Source organism: Chaetodon auriga, chromosome 12 (assembly GCF_051107435.1).
Source record: "Chaetodon auriga isolate fChaAug3 chromosome 12, fChaAug3.hap1, whole genome shotgun sequence".
Lineage (NCBI taxonomy): Eukaryota > Metazoa > Chordata > Actinopteri > Chaetodontiformes > Chaetodontidae > Chaetodon > Chaetodon auriga.
In genome coordinates, this window is record NC_135085.1 from 2,745,008 (window position 1) to 2,762,850 (window position 17,843).

Below are 17,843 nucleotides of genomic sequence, written 5' to 3' on the forward strand. Positions count from 1 at the left end.
TGACACAACTGCCGATCCAACCCGCCCCCACTCCCTCCACTGTTTATGCATAATAAACTTCACAGGTGCACACACGTGTGGAGCTCCTATGAAAAGTTTAGGACTGAAACACTTTCAGCAGAGCTGTGAGGGCAGTGGCATGGGCGCCGGGTTGGGAGTCTCACTTGAATTGCATTTTTTGAATTTGTGAAGGCGGCATATCAAGTTAAAAGGTTGTCAAGTTGCTCTTTATGTCCGCAAGTATGCAAGTGCTGGGAAGTACGGATTTCAAATTCAGCCCATGTTCTTGTCCACATTCTCTGAATAAACCATTACACCAGACATGATTTTGTCGTCCTGCCTTATTGTACTGCATTGAATGTATTTATCTTTCTGTTTTCTGTTCCTAGGATGCCATTAACCTACCGATCTACAATGACACTGAATGAGCAACCAGCAGAATCTGCTCCCAGTCCAAGCACCTCACATTCCCTCCGATCCTTCTCCCATTCGCTGAAGGTCCCTCCAATCAACAGTGGGGGACGTCGCAGTCCTCAACAGGGAGGAAACCTCAACCTTAGCAGACGAGTCCTGGACGAAAGAGGATGTGAGGGAGGAGTTATCGATCGATCTCGCTCCCCACTACCGCCTCTGCTCACATCCCACTCCTCCTCTGACCTCCTCCGACTGTGCAATGGCAAACCACTCCGCACTGCCCGATCCAGCAGCTCCTCAGCCCCACCTCTCCCTCCAAAACCAAACCCAGCCTCCCTCCCTCCTCCTGCACTTTCCTTATCACTGCCTCCCCCTCGTCCAACACCATCCCCCTCACTCTGTGACAACACCACCCCTCAGTCACTACCTTGTGATTTTGGAGACCCTTCCAATACTTCAACCGATCCCAACCTGGAGCTTGGGCTTGGTTCATCCGTGGCTCGTCGATCCTCACTACACAGATCTAAATCAGATCTGTCAGACCGGTATGCCCGAGCTGGAGCTGATGTGGAACGCTTTTTTAACTACTGCGGCCTTGACCCCGAGGAGCTGGAGTCAGTCGGTCCAGAGAACTTTGCTCGGGCCAACTCAGATATCGTCAGCCTGAACTTCCGATCAGCCTCTATGATCTCCTCTGACTGTGACCGGTCGCGGCGATCCTCCAATGATGGACTGTCAGATGGGGATGAGGACGAGGAAGAAGAGGCTGGGGAGCGTGTTCCATATGGCATTTCAGCTGTGGAGCGAAATGCAAGAGTCATTAAGTGGCTGTATAGCATCAAACAAGCAAGAGAGACGCAAAAAGTCTCACATGTTTAGGACAGGCACTACAGTGGATTGTGCTCTACACTATCAACAAACTGCCCCATGTTTCAGAATTGATACGTGGGCTACAATTTCCCACAGGTTTAGAGACTGTGATCTTGGGGCTGAACTGAAAATTTGTCAGAATACATAGATGGATGAATGGATGGATGGAAGAGAAAGCCTGAAAAGGTTGAATACAAACTAGGTAAGAAAACAAGCAAAATTTTGTTAAGAAATTACTGAAGAAGCGAGGAAAAGGACTGTGATCCTCCCAGGTTTAGAGTAACATGAAGACAACATTTAAGAACATAAAGGAATAGAACTTTAACAGTATCATGAATAAAATGTTCAGTCTGGAGAGACAAACAAACACGGGACATGTGTGAAAACTAACTAGTTAATTAAATGTTTCTCTATGGACACTGTATAAATTTAGACAGACAAAGTCTGTTAATTTGCTTGAGCAACAAGAGCAAAATGCACTACGATTGTCCATGGACCAATAAAGTGACGGCCTCACTGGAAAGGGTTATAGGCCTTTCTCACATGGAACATTTTGGCTTTCCACACATCGGTTTGGCTAACATTCCATTTAAGTGTAGCCTAGTGTCACACCTCTGAATCATCACCCCTAATGTGCTCATTCACAGGTGTTTCGCCAGTTGGATGGAGTTGACTAATCAAGCATTGTAAGTGGGACTATAAAAGGGGACATTACCTTCTTAATAGCTTGCTAGCTGCTTTGGTACATTTGTAAAAAAACAAAATATCAACATGTTGTAAGTAGACTTAACAGAAATAATGACTCCAACTGGGAAACCACATTCACAGTGAGACATGAGCAGGACGTAAGTGCTATTGAAGCGTTCTGTCTGTTCAGTCCTCAAGACTCCAACCTCTGTTCTGCCATGTCTGTCCTCAGAAGCAGCTGTCCTGTCAGAAGGACGTGTTTTGTGTAGCAACAAGAGCAACAATAGCCTAGATTTCTAATAGATGAGAGTGACTGTGCAATGAATTCCCCCAGCTGGAACACAAGACATGGCCTGTTTCACAGTGTGAATCTAAATTTTGAATTCATTACAGATCTAATGTCAGAAATATTCATTTATTTCGCACGATTTAAAATGAAATGGGCTAATTAGTCAGGGCAAAGAAAACCAAAACCCCTAGTCCCATCACCGAAATGAAATTGTTTAATTTGACATACAGTGTTTACGTACGTTGGCTTCAGGCTTTTGGCAGTGTTCATGCTACCTAATGGGCACCATGGACATTATTAGTTCCATCTGTGCTTTTCCTGTGATGACAAGTCAAAATTTACACTTTGAGAAAGGCCTGTGGGACAGGGTTGATGTCTCAGTTAAAACAAACTTTGAAAAAGGTCCTGACATCTTTGCAAAACAGATACTGAACTCTATCTGTCAAAAATTCGAAATCATGTTGGAAAGTCAGTGATGCTGGTACACTGTGCAACCATGATGAATTCAGCTCAGTGCAATTTCTTGATATTTGCTATAGGTGACTGTTAAAGAACTGACTGATCAATACAGCACTAACTAATGGGTCACAAATATGAGGTTATTAATGTATCAAAGTGTTAACTAATACATGTTGAGAAACTCATGAAACACAGATGGTGGTAAGCTAACTTTCACTGAGCATAGCTCTTGTTAAGCTAAGTACTATAATCGCTAAATGAAGGCCATGGAAGGTATGATGACTGAGTGACAAAGGGCACTGGACTTTGACACAGTGAGTTGGACAGACACACACAATATAAGATATAATCTCTTGACCATACTTATCCATACAGCATTAAGGCTACACTATCATATCATTATGCTGATCAACAAAGCTGTTCTGTTCATGGTAACTAACAAAACATTTCATTGCAGAGTTTTAGTGTCCTGTGATAGGATATGGTTATTCAGAGGCTGTTCCTGACATTTATCATTTAAATCATGACTACTTGTAATTTGAGTGATTTTTCTGGGGCATTAAAATAGTGAAATCTAGCAAAGTGGCTAAATGTACTAAACATTCTGCAAGGCTTAATGGATCAGTAATAGCACTGTCTGAGGGTGTCTTTCCTCCAAACCTTTGTGGTTCTCAGTTGCGTTTGCCTGTTTAATTAATTCTTCATTAGGCCTTTGAGAATGTTGTCATTCAAACCCAGACCTACATCAAAATTGCTCTGGTGGTCTCAGTCAGCTTCCAACCAAACTACTGTTTATTTGTTTGTGGTACAAACTCAAACCAGACCCACAGGATTTTATGATAATATGTGGTTTTAGCATGAATACAAAAGATAAACTGCTCTTAGGTTTATACAATCCATATGCATTTTTAACAGGGCCATATAGCATTGACTATCTGTCAAGTGATTTGAGATGTCTGTCACTTTACTCATGCCACATCTGGGAAGACCCATCATGCTGTTCACTTTGTATTCCACTAGCAAAGTGGGAGCTAGCTAGGCAGTCTTGTTTAACATTAGTGCTTCCTATTACACACCACATTTCATATGTTTACTTTTGTTTTTTCTTTTCTATTTTACTGACAAGTTGGGTCAGCAGTAACTAATTAACATTAATTTGCCAAACTAAATGACACTCTTGTCTGGTCACTGTACTCTCAGCATGCTGGTGTCTGTATTATGTACATAAGGTTGTATGTAAGAAGTTTCCTTGATTGTGTTGTTATTCTCTTCAAAAATACAGCAGTTCAACAGGGTTTGAGTTTTTACACATAAATGATCTGGGTGATCACATCATGCCATTTTCAGGCAGTTAGCTGTTAGGTTGTCAAATCGCGTTGTGCCTTTACTTTATGGGTCCAGTTGATGGGAAGTGACCAGACTGTCCAAATTCACAGAAAGAGTATTTCATCCCAAGTCATTTTGAGTGTAGGCTCATGAATTTTAATCATGTATTTTCCCTGATCCATCAGAAATCCTGGCCCACCCTTCTTTTCTGCCTGTCCATGACATATGAGGTCCAGTTGTAATCTTGACAAATATTGCTCATTATTGATTAAATACACAAATCAAATTCTGTAAAGCACAGCATGATCTGCTGTTGATCCAAATTTTATTTTCCTCTGTGGGTCCATGTTGCTCTGATGAGAGCGAATGACATCACCATAATTGTCCAATGAATGAGTTACCAGTCAGTCCATATAACTTCATGATTACATCTCTTCATTCATAATAAGTGAGAACACTGAATGGACCACAACTTAAAGACCACCAAACATTATACATATATTCACACATATTACATTACATTACACAATGAAATCCACTTCCACATGCAAATCTCTGGGACAATTCAAAATTAAAGAACCAGAAAATCCTGAGAGTCACATGATTCATGAGTTTGACAGTATCAAGGTTGCCTTCAACAGAGCTAATCATTGGCAATCTGGCATAAAATGAACAACACCTCAAGCATTCAGCAGTAATATTGCAGGACACCAAAACTCTCCCTTCAAAAGAATGTTTGTAAAAATCTGTGAGTGTGTAGACCACCAGGCACTATAAACCTACACTGAAAGCAATACAAATGAAGCTGTCTTTTCACTGTCACAGGAAACATTACAGAGCAGTATAGCATAGGAAAATGGAAGGGGGACTGTGGTCATTTTGTGTCAGCCTTCTCTCCAAATGCCATTTAAGATTTAGGTTTTTGATAGTTGCTTATACTGTAAATCGCATCCTACAACCACACACACAGAAGATTTAGGCTGCATTTGTGATGAACACCTTGTCGATGCCCTCATCTCTGCTTCCTCACTCTCTACTCCCTGTCTGTCCTCAAAGCCAACCACAGGAAGAAACCTGTTGCTTTACCCTTGTGTGTGCCCTGATAGTGAAGGAGGATGCATCACCAAGTTCACCTCTCCCCCTATCCTTCCCATCTGTCTACATGTCTGCAGGTCACTGGCATGTCTCGATCCCTGAAAGCTTATCGGTGTGATTGCAGCATCTCAGTCAATGTCTACAAACTGTCACTGTGTCTGTCTGCCCCACCACCTCCCTTCACCTCACCTTCAATCTGTGGTGCAGGTCAGCTTTAATGTGCAACAACCGCACAACAGCAACAACCCGGCTGGGCTTACTTCACTTCTCAGCACAAGATACTGCATAAGGCGGAACACAGCTTTGCTGATATTTGGGGTATGGAAGCATCAACATCTTAGGCAACTGTGGTCTCTTTAATTTTGACAGTATATAGTTAGGGAGGCATATGGTGAGAATCTACTGTGAAGGTAGAAATCTTGCCAGAGCCTGCAGATACAGGTTTGCTGCCCACTTACACTTGAGTCAGTCAGAACTCACGATTGAAACCAAAAGTGATCAAAAGTCCTTGAACGATAAGTTAGTAGAGTTAAGGCCACGTCAGAATACATCCTAAAGTTCAGCAGGGGTTAATATATAGCTTCATTAGTCTGCGTGAGCAACATCATCGTATTAATCATTGTCCTAGAAGGGGAGAGGTTTGTTTAACAAGCAAACATACTGAAAAGCTACTAAAGTGAAAGTCACCTTGAAACATACTTACTTTATCCTACTAGTTGAGCCTTAATGTTAACTTTAGCTGAACTTTAGAATCCACGAGACTGTGGACTTTGTCCCTTACAGTGTAGTCACACCACTAAGGTTATCATTTCATACTGACAGGAGGAAATAATTATATTGACCACTGTATTAAGCCAGCTTGAAAAAACAATCCACACCTGTCCATTAAAAACACTGTAAACATCCAATTGAAATAGTTGTGAAATTCACATTCAGTTATAATTATACTCCTGAGAAGGTGTCAGCATGGCTTAAATCAGGCCTTAAATCAGCAAAATTATGGGAGTTGTGGGAAGCTTAAACTTTTGATGCATCCCTTCTTCCTTAACTTTACTGAAGTGCAAGTGAACCCAGCTGGGACAAACACCCTTCCCTCATCTCCTTGCTCTGACCTCAGGGCTGTGCTAGCATGTTCCTATCCAGGACCCTGATCTGTCATTTCCATGTGTCTTCCCAGTGACCTCCCCTTGAACCCAGGAAAACTGTTGCTTATTACCGTCAGCATTAACAAAGACAATATTGTACTGTTCTGGCAGCGTCACCATACTTCAGTTTGACCTCTGTCTACATGGTGTGTGTGTGTGTGTGTGTGGTTTTTTTATTTTTTATTTTTTTAATTGTTGGATTGACAGATAGAGTTCTGTGGTAATCGCTTCGTTTTCTTTTTTCTTCTGTGTAAATGCTGTAAGAAAAAATGTATATATATTTGATTTTAAAAGCAATGTGCTGGATTTCAGTTTTTCTCTTTCTGAAGGTTTATGTGTTCCAAAAGATTCTGAACAAAAAACTGCTGTTTTGTTCCCTGCCCTTGCTACAGAACTGCCTGATCAAACAGGGCAGGATCATTTCAGAGACTTAGTGTTGACTGTTTTTTGACGTGGAAACTGTTATATTTTGCTTGATTGAAAAACACGTGTTCATGTTTAGTTTCTTTTGATTATTTCAATAAATGGCTTCTTTTGCCATCTCTTTTCGCTGATGTTTATTCAAGTGTTAATTCAAGTAAGACTGTAACTTCTGCTGAACGTTGACCACTCTGACCCCAAGTGGCAATTACATGATGATGACACGCTAAATTTCCCTTTATTTCCAAAGGTTCTCTTGACTCAAGCTGTATCCACATGTGTACCCTCCAGATTGACATACTGAGCCCTCTGCGACTGGTTTCATTGTCACCATGTTAAGGGCTGTGATTGGATGAAATGCACTATGAGATGGGACTTGAGACCTTAAGTGTCTCCATGGAGATGGTTTGAAATTTCTGAACTTGTAACACCTATCAAAGTACTTTTCTGAATGAGCCTTAGAGGTATTGATATTGACAACTTATTTCCATTTATGTGCCTATTTTGCAGCCTTCAGTGAAAAGAGTGGGGCACCATCTTTGATCTAAGTCTCCATTTCTCTCACAGTTTTTCTCAATTGCTTTTTATTTATGAATTTATTTTCAGGGGCAATGCACACTGATCAACATCTCTGTTAATGTGCTACTCCTATTCCTTGTCAAGATGTTAAATTGACCATTAAAATAACAAGAAAACACAACACGTAAAACTACAACAGGAGAAAGCAAAATATGAATCACCTGAGACGGTAAGACGGCATCATGCAAACTTGGACATACAATACAGACAACTGATCCAAGACAATGTTTAGCAGATGATCAGCACAGGCAGCCAAATCATGACAACATAAAATGACATCACCTAACAGAAGATAGAGGTAAAACAAGAAGGGACACAGTCAGACGTACAGGCAGACATAGCAAGAATGTAATGACTTGGTGTGATGGCAGGTGTGGTTGTTTTTAAGCAAGTTCCATGATTATATGCAGAGGAACATTAAGAGTACTCATATTGTATATTTAATTGAAGGGTGCTCCAACTTTTACTATATAGACTGTCTGGCCTAAAGATGTGTTCCTCCTTGGGACAACGATGTCCCCTCTTATTCTTGATATGATGAATCTATCCTCAATATTTTTCTTCCCAGCAAAGACGACCTTCTCTGAGACACATTCTGCAGTAACTGAGATCTGGAGAGCTTGTTCACATAAATATAGTTGAGGCCTTATTATTGTGTCAGTCATAGACTAAATGGTTAAACAATCATCACTGATGAGGACACTTCACACTGGACTTCAGGCAACTTGGATTCTTTGCCTCTCCACTCTTCCTCCAGATTCTGGGACCTTAATTTCCAAATGAAATAGAAAATTTACTTTCTTCTGAAAAGAGGACCTCGGACCACTAAGCAATGGTGCGGTTCTTCTCCTTAGTCCAGGTAAAATGCTTCTGACGTCTCTGGTTCAGGAGTGGCTTGACACAAGGAATGCGACACTTGTAACCCATTTCAAGGACACATCTGTGTGTGGTGGCTCTTGATGCACTGACTCCAGCCTCAGTCCACTCCTTGTGGAGCTCCCCCACATTCTTCAATCAGCTTTGCTTGACAATCTTCTCAAGACTGCGGCCATCCCTGTTGCTTGTGCACATTTTCCTACCACACTTCGCCCTTCCAGTCAACTTTCCATGAATTTGCTTTGATACAGCACTCTCTGAACAGCATCCCTTTCAGCAGTGATCTTCTATGGCTTCCTCTCCTTGTGGAGGGTGTCAGTGAGTGTCTTCTGGACAACTGTGAAGTCAGTAGTCTTCCCAATGATTGCAGTCGTGTGTACTGAACCTGACAGAGATTGAGCATATTTATACCACAGAAAAGTGATTTACTCAATCTTGAATCTTTTTATTTTTTGAGCTGTAGGCCGTAATTATCAAAATTAAAATCAACATGTTTCAGTTTTACATTTTAGTTTACATGTACTGAGTCTACAATATATACAGTTTTCACTTTCTGAAAGAACTGACAAAAAATATTGAACTTTTCCATGATATTCTAATTTTTTGAGATGCACCTTTATACAGTGCTACTTGAAAGTATGTGAACCCCTTGAGCAGTTTAGATGCTTCTGTTGTTTTATCATGATTTTCTTATTTTATCATCACCAGTTTTTATGTATGAAATGTCAGATATATTTTTAGCAATTGCATGTACTTGTTTAGTGGGACTTGTTTAATTAGCCCAAAAACTTCATGACACAAAAGTAAGTGAACCCCCAGCTGCATTGGTTAAGTCAAGCAGGTAACAAACTCAGGTGAAACACATTTGGGTGTTTAATTAATCATTTTAGCAGAGCAATGAATTGAGACATCCTTGGGAAAGGGTTTGGCCTGCACTAATTAAAAGAGAGAGGAAACCAACCAAACCACTGTGGCCCCATACAAATCAACAATGCCGAGAGCATGACATGAAGAAGAGTGTAGTGACAGCCCATCAGTCTGGGGAGGGCTATAAGACCATCTCCAAGTGATTCCAGCTCCATCCATTCACTGTAAGACAACTAATTTACAAATGGAGGACCTTCAACGTGACAGCAACTCTGCCTAGAAGAGGACGGCCATTAAAACTATCACCCAGTAGCACCAGAAAAATGATAAATCAGGTAAAGGCCAACCCACACATTACTTCTAGAGAGTTGCAGACCTCTCTGGTAGCATCTGGGACAAATGTGCATGTCTCTACAATCAGACGAAAATTGAATAGCCATGACATTAATGGGAGGGTTGCTAGAAGGAAGCCTCTGCTCTCAAAAAAGAACAACGCTGCCCGTTTCAACTTTGCCAGACAGCATTTGGACAAACCAGAGGCCTGCTGGAAGTCCATTCTCAGGACAGACGAGTCCGAAATAGAATTATTTGGTCACAATCAAAACCACCATGTTTGGAGAAAAGCCAACACTGCATATGAAGAAAAGAACCTCCTCCCAACAGTGAAGCATGGTGGTGGAAATGTGAAGGTCTGGGGCTGCTTTTCTGCTTCTGGACCTGGACGACTCTATATTATCCAAGGAACCAAGAATTCTCAGACATATCAACAAATTCTTGACCAGACTCTCCTGCCATCAGTCAGGGAGTTAAAGCTGGGATGAAAATGGTTTATGCAACAAGACAATGACCCAAAGCATTCCAGCAAAATTACAAAGAATGGCTTCAAAGAAAGAGGATTTGTACTCTGGATTGTCCCAGTCAAAGTCCGGACCTTAATCCAATTGAAATGTTGTCGTGAGACCTGAAGAAGTTGGTACGTACCAGATGTCCCTCCAGCCTCCCCCAACTAGCTGAGTTCTGCAAGGAGGAGTGGGCAAAAATCCCCATAAGCAGACGTGAGAGACTGGTTAGTGGTTACAAAAGACATTTGGTTGAAGTAATGGCTGCAGAGGGAGGAGCCACAAGCTACTAATAAAAGGGTTCACATACTTTTGCACATGTTAATTTTTCAGTTCAGTTTTTTGCAGCACAGGAACAGGTAACAGCTCCAACCTAGGGGTTGGAGAGACGTCAGACTCCTGGGTTGGAGCTGGGCCCCCTGCTGGACCCCCTGAAGTTTGCCTACCAGTTAAACAGGTCGGTGGATAATGTGGTCAACATGGGGCTGGACTACATTCTGCAACAGCTCGACTCCCCAGGGACATATGCAAGGTTTGTAGACTGTTCAACACTATCACAAGTCTTCTACTACCTCTACTGAAAACTCACCCAGTTGAATCACAAATTTCCAGACAGACAGGAGGCAGCAGGGAAGGCTGGGTAAAATGACATCCAACACCTGAATGCTCAGCACCGGGACCCCACAGGGAGGTGTGCTCTCCCCTCTGCTCTTCTCCCTCTACATGAACAGCTGCTCCTCAGGACACCTATTTGTTAAATTCCTGAGGTTTGCAGACAAGACAATGGTCATATGTCTCATCTGGAAAGGTGATGAATCTGCACACCGATGGGAGGTGGAACATCTGGCCCTCTGGTGCAGGCAGAGGAATCTGGAGCTGAACACACTCAAAACTATGGAGATGACAATTGACTACTGGAGGAAGTCCCATCGTGTGGTCAGGAAGGATCCGGTTCGAAGTCAGAGGCACACACTTCCTATCACTCCTGGCCAAAGGAACAGGTGAATGACTGAAAGCGCTCACATTGATATATAACCTGCTTTATTTTCCATCTGTGCCTTAACTAAATGTCACCCTGAGTTCTAGTGGGTCTCAAAAAATATATACTTTATATATAGTTCATATTTTACATAGCCATGTATACATATCCACCGGCTTCACGTGTATCAATTATATTTTTATTTCTGTGCATTGGTTCTCTGTAGATGTTTATTGATGATGTTTCATATTTCTGTCTCATTCCTGTCTTATTTATTCTTTTTAATTACATGTCTTAGACACGAATGCACAATTTGAAGTTGTTGAGTCTGTTTTCCCAGTTTACAGAAACACTTGTAGACATTGTATGTTGTTGATCACTGGTGCTTTTATTCACCTTTATGTATTGTTTATATTCTCGTATGTACATTAAGAGTTGTTCAGCTTTGTTGCCCTTGATTTTTAGCAGTATGTCAATTTCTGTCATCCTGTACATTCTCATTGAAACTGTTCGTAACACTGAGAGTCATGATATCAGTCAAACACCTCGTGTGTGTGGTGCTGGACTGTCCTCCTCACTGCCTTCAGCTCTGCTTCAGCTGCAGCTGGAATGTGACATCTAGCGTTTAAAAAGACAAACAACACGTTAAGAGCAACAACGACACAACCGACATTTCAATGAAATCCATGTAACGAGAAGAATGTTTTTTAGCATTTGATAATCTTTTTTTATTTTAAAGTCAATCAGTATGATTTTGTTGGTTGAAAAATATAATACATTTAAACGGCAGTAGTCACGTGATATGACGACCCGGAAGAGAAGCCGTGGCGGAGCGTTGTGCAGAACCGTCCCAGTCCTCTAAATGTAAGTAATATGCTGTTGAACAGAGAAGTGCGGTCGGATCCAGTCTGATGTGTCCTCCTTGTGTTCTGTGTGTCTGGATGGTTTTGTTTTAATACTGAATCCACTCGTCAACCGTAAGGTGACGTCAAGCTGCCGAGCTTCAGATCCATCCAGTAATCCAGTAAGAATATCACCTCGAAACAAACACTGTTTTCATATCACGGTGGAATGTTTGAGAAATATTTGAACTCTGCTTTTGTGTTTTCACTTTTTTGAAACGACCAAACATGGCTCGTTAACTGTGAGATGGAACGTTGTTGTTTCCAGGTTTGACGTGATGTGTCGTTACAAATAATGAAGTGACAACTTAAAGGGGCAACACCTGACGCCTGATCACTGCTGCAGCAAGAGACAGACACTTCTATGTATGCACATATATACAGTGTGACTGATTGGTTATACTCAAAGAATAGAACCGATTTGGTTCTAAATGTTGGAAATGAAAACTTGTAGCCTGACTGGAGAAATGGAACCCCTCAGAAAATGAATAGCTGCTGAATCGTTACAGATTCTGCTCATTGTCACGTCTGCATTGGTTTAATCTGTACGCAATTTGTACAAAAACACTGCACAATGAACATTTTACTGCAGCAAACTGCTGTCAGTGTGCAGTGTGGAGGTACACAGGAGGCCGCAGCTTGTCAAGCAGCAGTGGTACAAGGCGTCAATGTTCATTGCTCCAGTGCTGGACTGTATCCTCTGACACGGGCAGTGTTTCAGTTTTTTGCTTCTACTTCAGAACATTTCAGAGGGAAGTATTGTGTTGTTTATTACACTACAGGTATCTGACAGCTGGAGTCACTGGTTACATTTCAGAAACAGAGTTTCCATAGAGAACATTGTTATATATGAAGCTATCCAACAGAGTGCTGTATAAAGGGATTAAAAGTAGCTACGCTCCAACCAGAAACAATGTGAATGAGCTGCCTGCACTTAAATGCAACAGTTTATATATATGTGTATGTAAATGTGCCCCTCTCTCTGTGTGTGTGTATACAGTATAGACACACACACACACATATGCACATACCTAAAGGTAACAGTATGTATGTTATTAGTTACCCTGCTGTTGTGACATTTTGTTTTCTAACTGTACAGTGTGCTCAGCTCAGTAAAGCGGTTTGTGTGTCTGTTTTAAACTCTGCACATCTGGCACAAATTATTCTGTAAGGATGTAATCAATCAGACCTCCACACTTTAACCACCCTCTTTTAGCGTCCACCATGTTCCCCTGCAGAGATGAGCTCGTGTGTGCTGGATGAGCAGAACTTCAGTCACTGCTGTCAGCTCCTCCTGCAACAGTCAGAGCAGCTGAAAGACGGCTGGAGCTGGGAAGTGGTCCAGGTGAGGAGGTCCATACTGTCACTGTCATTAGTGTAGACACGGCCTGGACGCCTGCTCTGATCCATGAATGTGGTTAACGGTAGTTTCTGACCTTGGTTCAGGGTTCAGAGGAGGGCTACCTGAGGAAGACTGCTCTCAGGTCAGTCGTTATTGACTCGAGCGCAGCGTGGGATCAAGGAGGATTGAGTTCAGAGTCAGAGCCACACACTTCCTGTCTCTCCTGGCCAAAGGAACAGGTGAACAACAGAATTGTGTGGGAAAACATCTATGATGTGCTGTTTCATCCATCTGTGCCTTAACTAAATATCACTGAATGTCAGAAATTAGTCAGTACTAAAATGAACCTTCAATTAAAATATTAAGGTAATGATCTGCACGCACATTTTTGTCTTTAATAATTGTGAAATGAAGGATCATTCCAGGTTTTCATTTTGAAGCAGCAACAGGAAACATTGTGATCTATTGATCATTCACTTCTGTCTCTTCTTCCTCCACAGTCTGCTGTTGTTGCCCAAGTTGATGCTGACTGCATCAGAGGTGACATAGATGATGAAGATGAAGATGATGGGGTCTGTACGGTGTCTGGAGGCAGCAGCCAGGTGCTTCAGTACGAGTATCACATCCTGTACTCCTGCAGCTACAGTACTCCTGTGCTCTACTTCAGAGTCTTCACTCTGGGTTAGTTACATGTGAGACAGTCTCAGCACACACACACACACACACACACACACACACACACACACACACACACACACACACACACACACACTGCTGTGTGAACAAAGCACTTCCAGGGTCATCGTTAGATGTAGATGATGAGGGGTATTTTGACTCTGACCTCTTCATGTATTATATCATCACTGCTTTTGTGGTGCTGAATGCATGAGAACAATAACCACCAAGCTCCTCGAGTTTAGTTGTGACTCACCAGCACTTCACCATGTCTATTTTTTTTATCAGAACATTTTGGACTGAACTGATGAGCTTATACTGTATCATAGCTACTTATGTATAAAAAAACAAAAAACACGAAGTCATAAACTTAACGTTTAATCCCTTTGACCTCCCTTTAACTGATGTAAAGCTGTTAGTGACTTTATAAGTACGCTCCAGGATTTACTCAGAGCATTCAATAATGCCCCCAGATTTGTTCCAGCTCAGTGTTCGGATGGTTTGGAGCTCAAACAGTGAATTAGGATCTGATCTACACATCACACCTCACATTTCTGAGCTTTGAAAGCAGTTTTGTTAGACTCATATATGAGTCAAATATTCTCACTGGTTTCTTCTGTTGTGTTTATTCCTCATGTGTCAGAGGGGAGGAGCCTGTCATTAGAGGAGGTGTGGAGCTCTGTTCATCCAAACTTCAGGCTGCGACTTCAGAAAAATCCTCTGAATACAATCACGATGCAGGTAAAACCAGGAAAGCCATCAGCTGTGTGTGTGTGTCTGTGTGTGTGCGCCCATGTATTACTCACGTAGTAAAAACCTTTTTACATAGTCACATTGTGGGGACTCAACTTACTTGTGGGGACAAAATATAGGTCCCCACAATTTAAATCATTACATTTTAGGGTGAAAACTGAGGATAGTGTTACGGGTTAGGTAAGGTTAGGTCAGCTTAGGTATAGGGTTAGGAATAGGCAAATAGTGGTTATGGTTAGGGTCAGGGTAAGTCTCCAGAAAATGAATGTAAGTCTATGTAATGTCCCCACAAGTGATGAAAACATCACATGTGTGTGTGTGTGTGTGTGTGTGTGTGTGTGTGTGTGTGTGTGTGTGTGTGTGTGTGTGTGTGTGTGTGTGTCAGGAGCATCCCCTGCTGGGTCAGCCTTTCTTCATGCTCCACCCCTGCAGAACAGAGGAGTTTATGAAGCCTGTTCTGCAGATGGCTCAGAACCAACACAGGTAGGGTCACTGTTGGATTCACTTATTACAAAAAGAAAAAACAATAAAAACACAATAACAGGCTGCTTTACACATGAACTTGTTTACACAACTTAGTTGGATTCTGCTGAATGTCTTTACTCGAACACGGTTCATTGGGCCCTTTTCATTGAAAAATTGCATGCAACATGCAGCATTTGCATTAAGTTGAACCTGGATTTGCAAATAGTTTCATGCAGTGTCTGAGATCACATCAACATGTGATGTTGTGCTCAACATGACGTTGAGTGTTCCTCACCTCATACAGTGTTGTTGGATATCTGCCATGTTCTTAGTATTTACTGCGTGTGTGTGTGTGTGTGTGTGTGTGTGTGTGGGCAGGCCAGTGAACTACGTGTTGTCGTGGCTCAGTGTGGTGGGTCCTCTGGTGGGTCTGGAAGTCCCTCTGAAGTACTCCACCCAGCTCCATCCTGCAGCCTCATTCAGCAGCACCAAGCCAGACTGAGACTTCACCTGCTCTGCTTCTCTCTCTGTCAGACCACTGAGGCGGGTCTCTGCATGGAGGCTGGATCATCATCCAGGCAAAGCAGACCCTCAAAGACCCAGAAAGACCCAGATTGTCTGTGTGCCAGTTACTTTGTGTGAATTTCATTACAAATCTGTTTGGCAATATGATAAAACACAATAAAAACTGAGTAATAAGGGCCTTACGTAGCTTCTGAAATGTAACCTGATCTTGAGGCCGTGTTTTGTCGAGGGCCCTCTGTGTTAAAACTTCTGATGATACTATGTGGTGCATGTTCTTAATGAAATTATCACCAAGTGACACAAAGCTAAACTAGGGCCAGGTGGTGTTCCAGTGTATATGCACGCTGTTTGTCATCTTTTCCATACATGCAGTAACCTGTAATCTGCCCCCCTAGTAAGATGGATATCAAGGACAGTATGAATGGATAGCATGATGCCAAATGTGTATATCCTGTATCGGTTGAATTTGCATCATGTAAACTGAAAACATCTGAAAGTAAATTATTTTTACAACTCTTACAGAATCTGTTTGTCTATGTTCAGTGTATACGCAGCACAGCCTCTGGTTAGACGGCAAATTGGATCAGAACAAACCTGCGCACGTGTAAAAGCTGTGTCCCAACTAAGGAGCTCCATTGCATGAAGTCCAGTGTGTCCAAACAGGTTTTAGAAAATGGTCTGACAGCTCCAGGAACATCTCAGAAAACAACAACTAATGTAGTAAAACAGGGAAATCATTTTTGTTTCACAATGTCATTCTAAAGTCACAGTTTGATTCACGTCCTCCTATTCGCACAAAAAGGTAAATGATGTTCATTTCTTGTATTTAATAGGTAATTAGTATTGAATATGGAATTGGGTCAGTTTGCTGTGGAACTATTGTTTTTTGTGTCATGAAACAATGGACCTGATTTCCTGACAACTCGTGTAAAATATGAATCCTTTAAACTCTATTTGTATGAATAAGAAATATAAAATCATTTGGGTTTTGCTAGAAGAATCCAGACTGGACATTTTAACAAGAGCATTTATAGATGGATGCTTGTTTTAGCTAATTATCAACCTGAATGAATTCCATGAGAAGAAAGAGTCAGCTTGAAGGTCTGTACCAGATGCTCAGATCACATGTGATGGAGAGCTGAGAGGGATAAACAGATAAACAGATACAGTCAGTTACACAGTCTGTGCAGGCACATGGGAAACACACTGTTCTGATTGGTTGTTTAAGAAGCACGTTAACTATCCCTGAGCTGACATCAGGGAGTGCAGGGAATCACCAAAACTCTTATCACGTCTGACCAGTGTTGGAGTATGCTAATACTGAGTGTTCTCTGTGTGTATTATTAGCAGCTTATTATTTTCAGTATTAAATGAACGACCGGCCCAGGTAATTATTAATGTGCAATACAGGATTATACTTGATTACATAATTAGCACCTGCATATGGAATTATAGTGTATAGTGAATGTGAATTTATACATTTTTAAATAATTACAGTGATTCCAAAGCAAGTATTAATTGATATAGGCTCTTATCTGACAAACTGATTGTATTGATGTCCTAACAGCAGTATTTCATTCTGCTCTGTGAGTGTAATTCTGCTCATGATCACAAATGTGCCGCTGTTGTACAGAAAGTGTGGAGGTCCATTACCTGCCTATATGCTTAAAAATGAAGCAGTGATTGACACTTTATAATAGGTGAGAATCAATAGACCAGATTAGTTTGTTATCTGGGCTATGACGGCTCTGCCCAGCCGATGTAGCACACCTGATGGGTTGGAGAGCAGCCAGTTCAGGTATTCCAGGTTTGGGACCAGTGGTTAGTCCTGTCTCATCATAAAGCGATTGCCAGTTCACTCAAACACACACCTTGCAGATAGACGTCCTGTATCCTCAGTGCAATGCATTTGGACACTGAGTGAGAGCAGAGAGGTCCGTCAGCCTATATTGACTGAATGTCTGGGTATGGTACCTCTGGGAGTTTGTGAGATGGGCCAGGGCACTTAGGATATTAAACTAGATGCCAACTTCAGTAGACTAAAGCTTTTAAGTGACGCCATCAATTAAACAGCATTGTGTGTATGGTGCATGTCTGGCAGTGAAGTCGGACAGAAGGGCAACTTAGGTAAGAATTGCCACCTCTGCCAACCAGTGATGTCATGCTACTGAACTTCCAGTGAGACTGAGAGTTAGAAAAACCCGGTACAGGACCTCATAGATTCTGGGCATTAAGTCATATCATCTGAGCTGTCTTAAAGCACAGAAATGATACTCTTCATCATGTTCCAGGATGACTGCTTTAGCCAGACATTTGCTAGCTTCAATGGAATGCCT

The 17,843-nt window shown here is 41.8% G+C and overlaps 2 protein-coding genes across 5 annotated transcripts in view; both read left to right on the forward strand.

Annotated features, from left to right (window-relative positions):
- The window catches only part of fam110b (family with sequence similarity 110 member B), a 58,879-nt gene extending 52,045 nt beyond the window's left edge, over positions 1 to 6,834 (forward strand). Inside the window, exon 5 of the mRNA XM_076744432.1 lies at positions 390 to 6,834. Coding sequence (XP_076600547.1) covers positions 390 to 1,293 — 904 coding nt within the window. The 3' untranslated portion in view covers positions 1,294 to 6,834. The remainder of the gene's footprint in view (positions 1 to 389) is intronic.
- Positions 6,835 to 11,636: 4,802 nt separating this feature from the next.
- atg10 (ATG10 autophagy related 10 homolog (S. cerevisiae)) lies at positions 11,637 to 16,021 on the forward strand. Of its 4 annotated transcripts, none has more exons than XM_076744433.1 (7): positions 11,637 to 11,709; positions 12,964 to 13,092; positions 13,194 to 13,328; positions 13,590 to 13,770; positions 14,408 to 14,505; positions 14,903 to 15,000; positions 15,361 to 16,021. In XM_076744433.1, the coding sequence occupies exons 2-7, from the start codon at positions 12,988 to 12,990 to the stop codon at positions 15,482 to 15,484; spliced, it is 741 nt and encodes a 246-aa protein (XP_076600548.1). In that variant the 5' UTR covers positions 11,637 to 11,709; positions 12,964 to 12,987; the 3' UTR covers positions 15,485 to 16,021. The 4 variants fall into 4 exon arrangements, with proteins under 4 accessions (XP_076600548.1, XP_076600551.1, XP_076600550.1 ...); XM_076744436.1 differs by having other exon boundaries at positions 11,648 to 11,709; positions 12,986 to 13,092; XM_076744435.1 differs by having other exon boundaries at positions 11,670 to 11,869; positions 12,986 to 13,092.
- Positions 16,022 to 17,843: the final 1,822 nt, after the last annotated feature.

What these genes read in the sequence shown, in the direction of transcription:
- atg10 (XM_076744433.1), top strand. Translation starts at nt 12,988, where the DNA reads ATGAGCTCGTGTGTGCTGGATGAGCAGAACTTCAGTCACTGCTGTCAG. An exon ending in TCTCCTGGCCAAAGGAACAG is followed by an intron (nt 13,329 to 13,589) that starts GTGAACAACAGA and finishes CTTCCTCCACAG; the next exon opens with TCTGCTGTTGTTGCCCAAGT. An exon ending in TGAATACAATCACGATGCAG is followed by an intron (nt 14,506 to 14,902) that starts GTAAAACCAGGA and finishes TGTGTGTGTCAG; the next exon opens with GAGCATCCCCTGCTGGGTCA.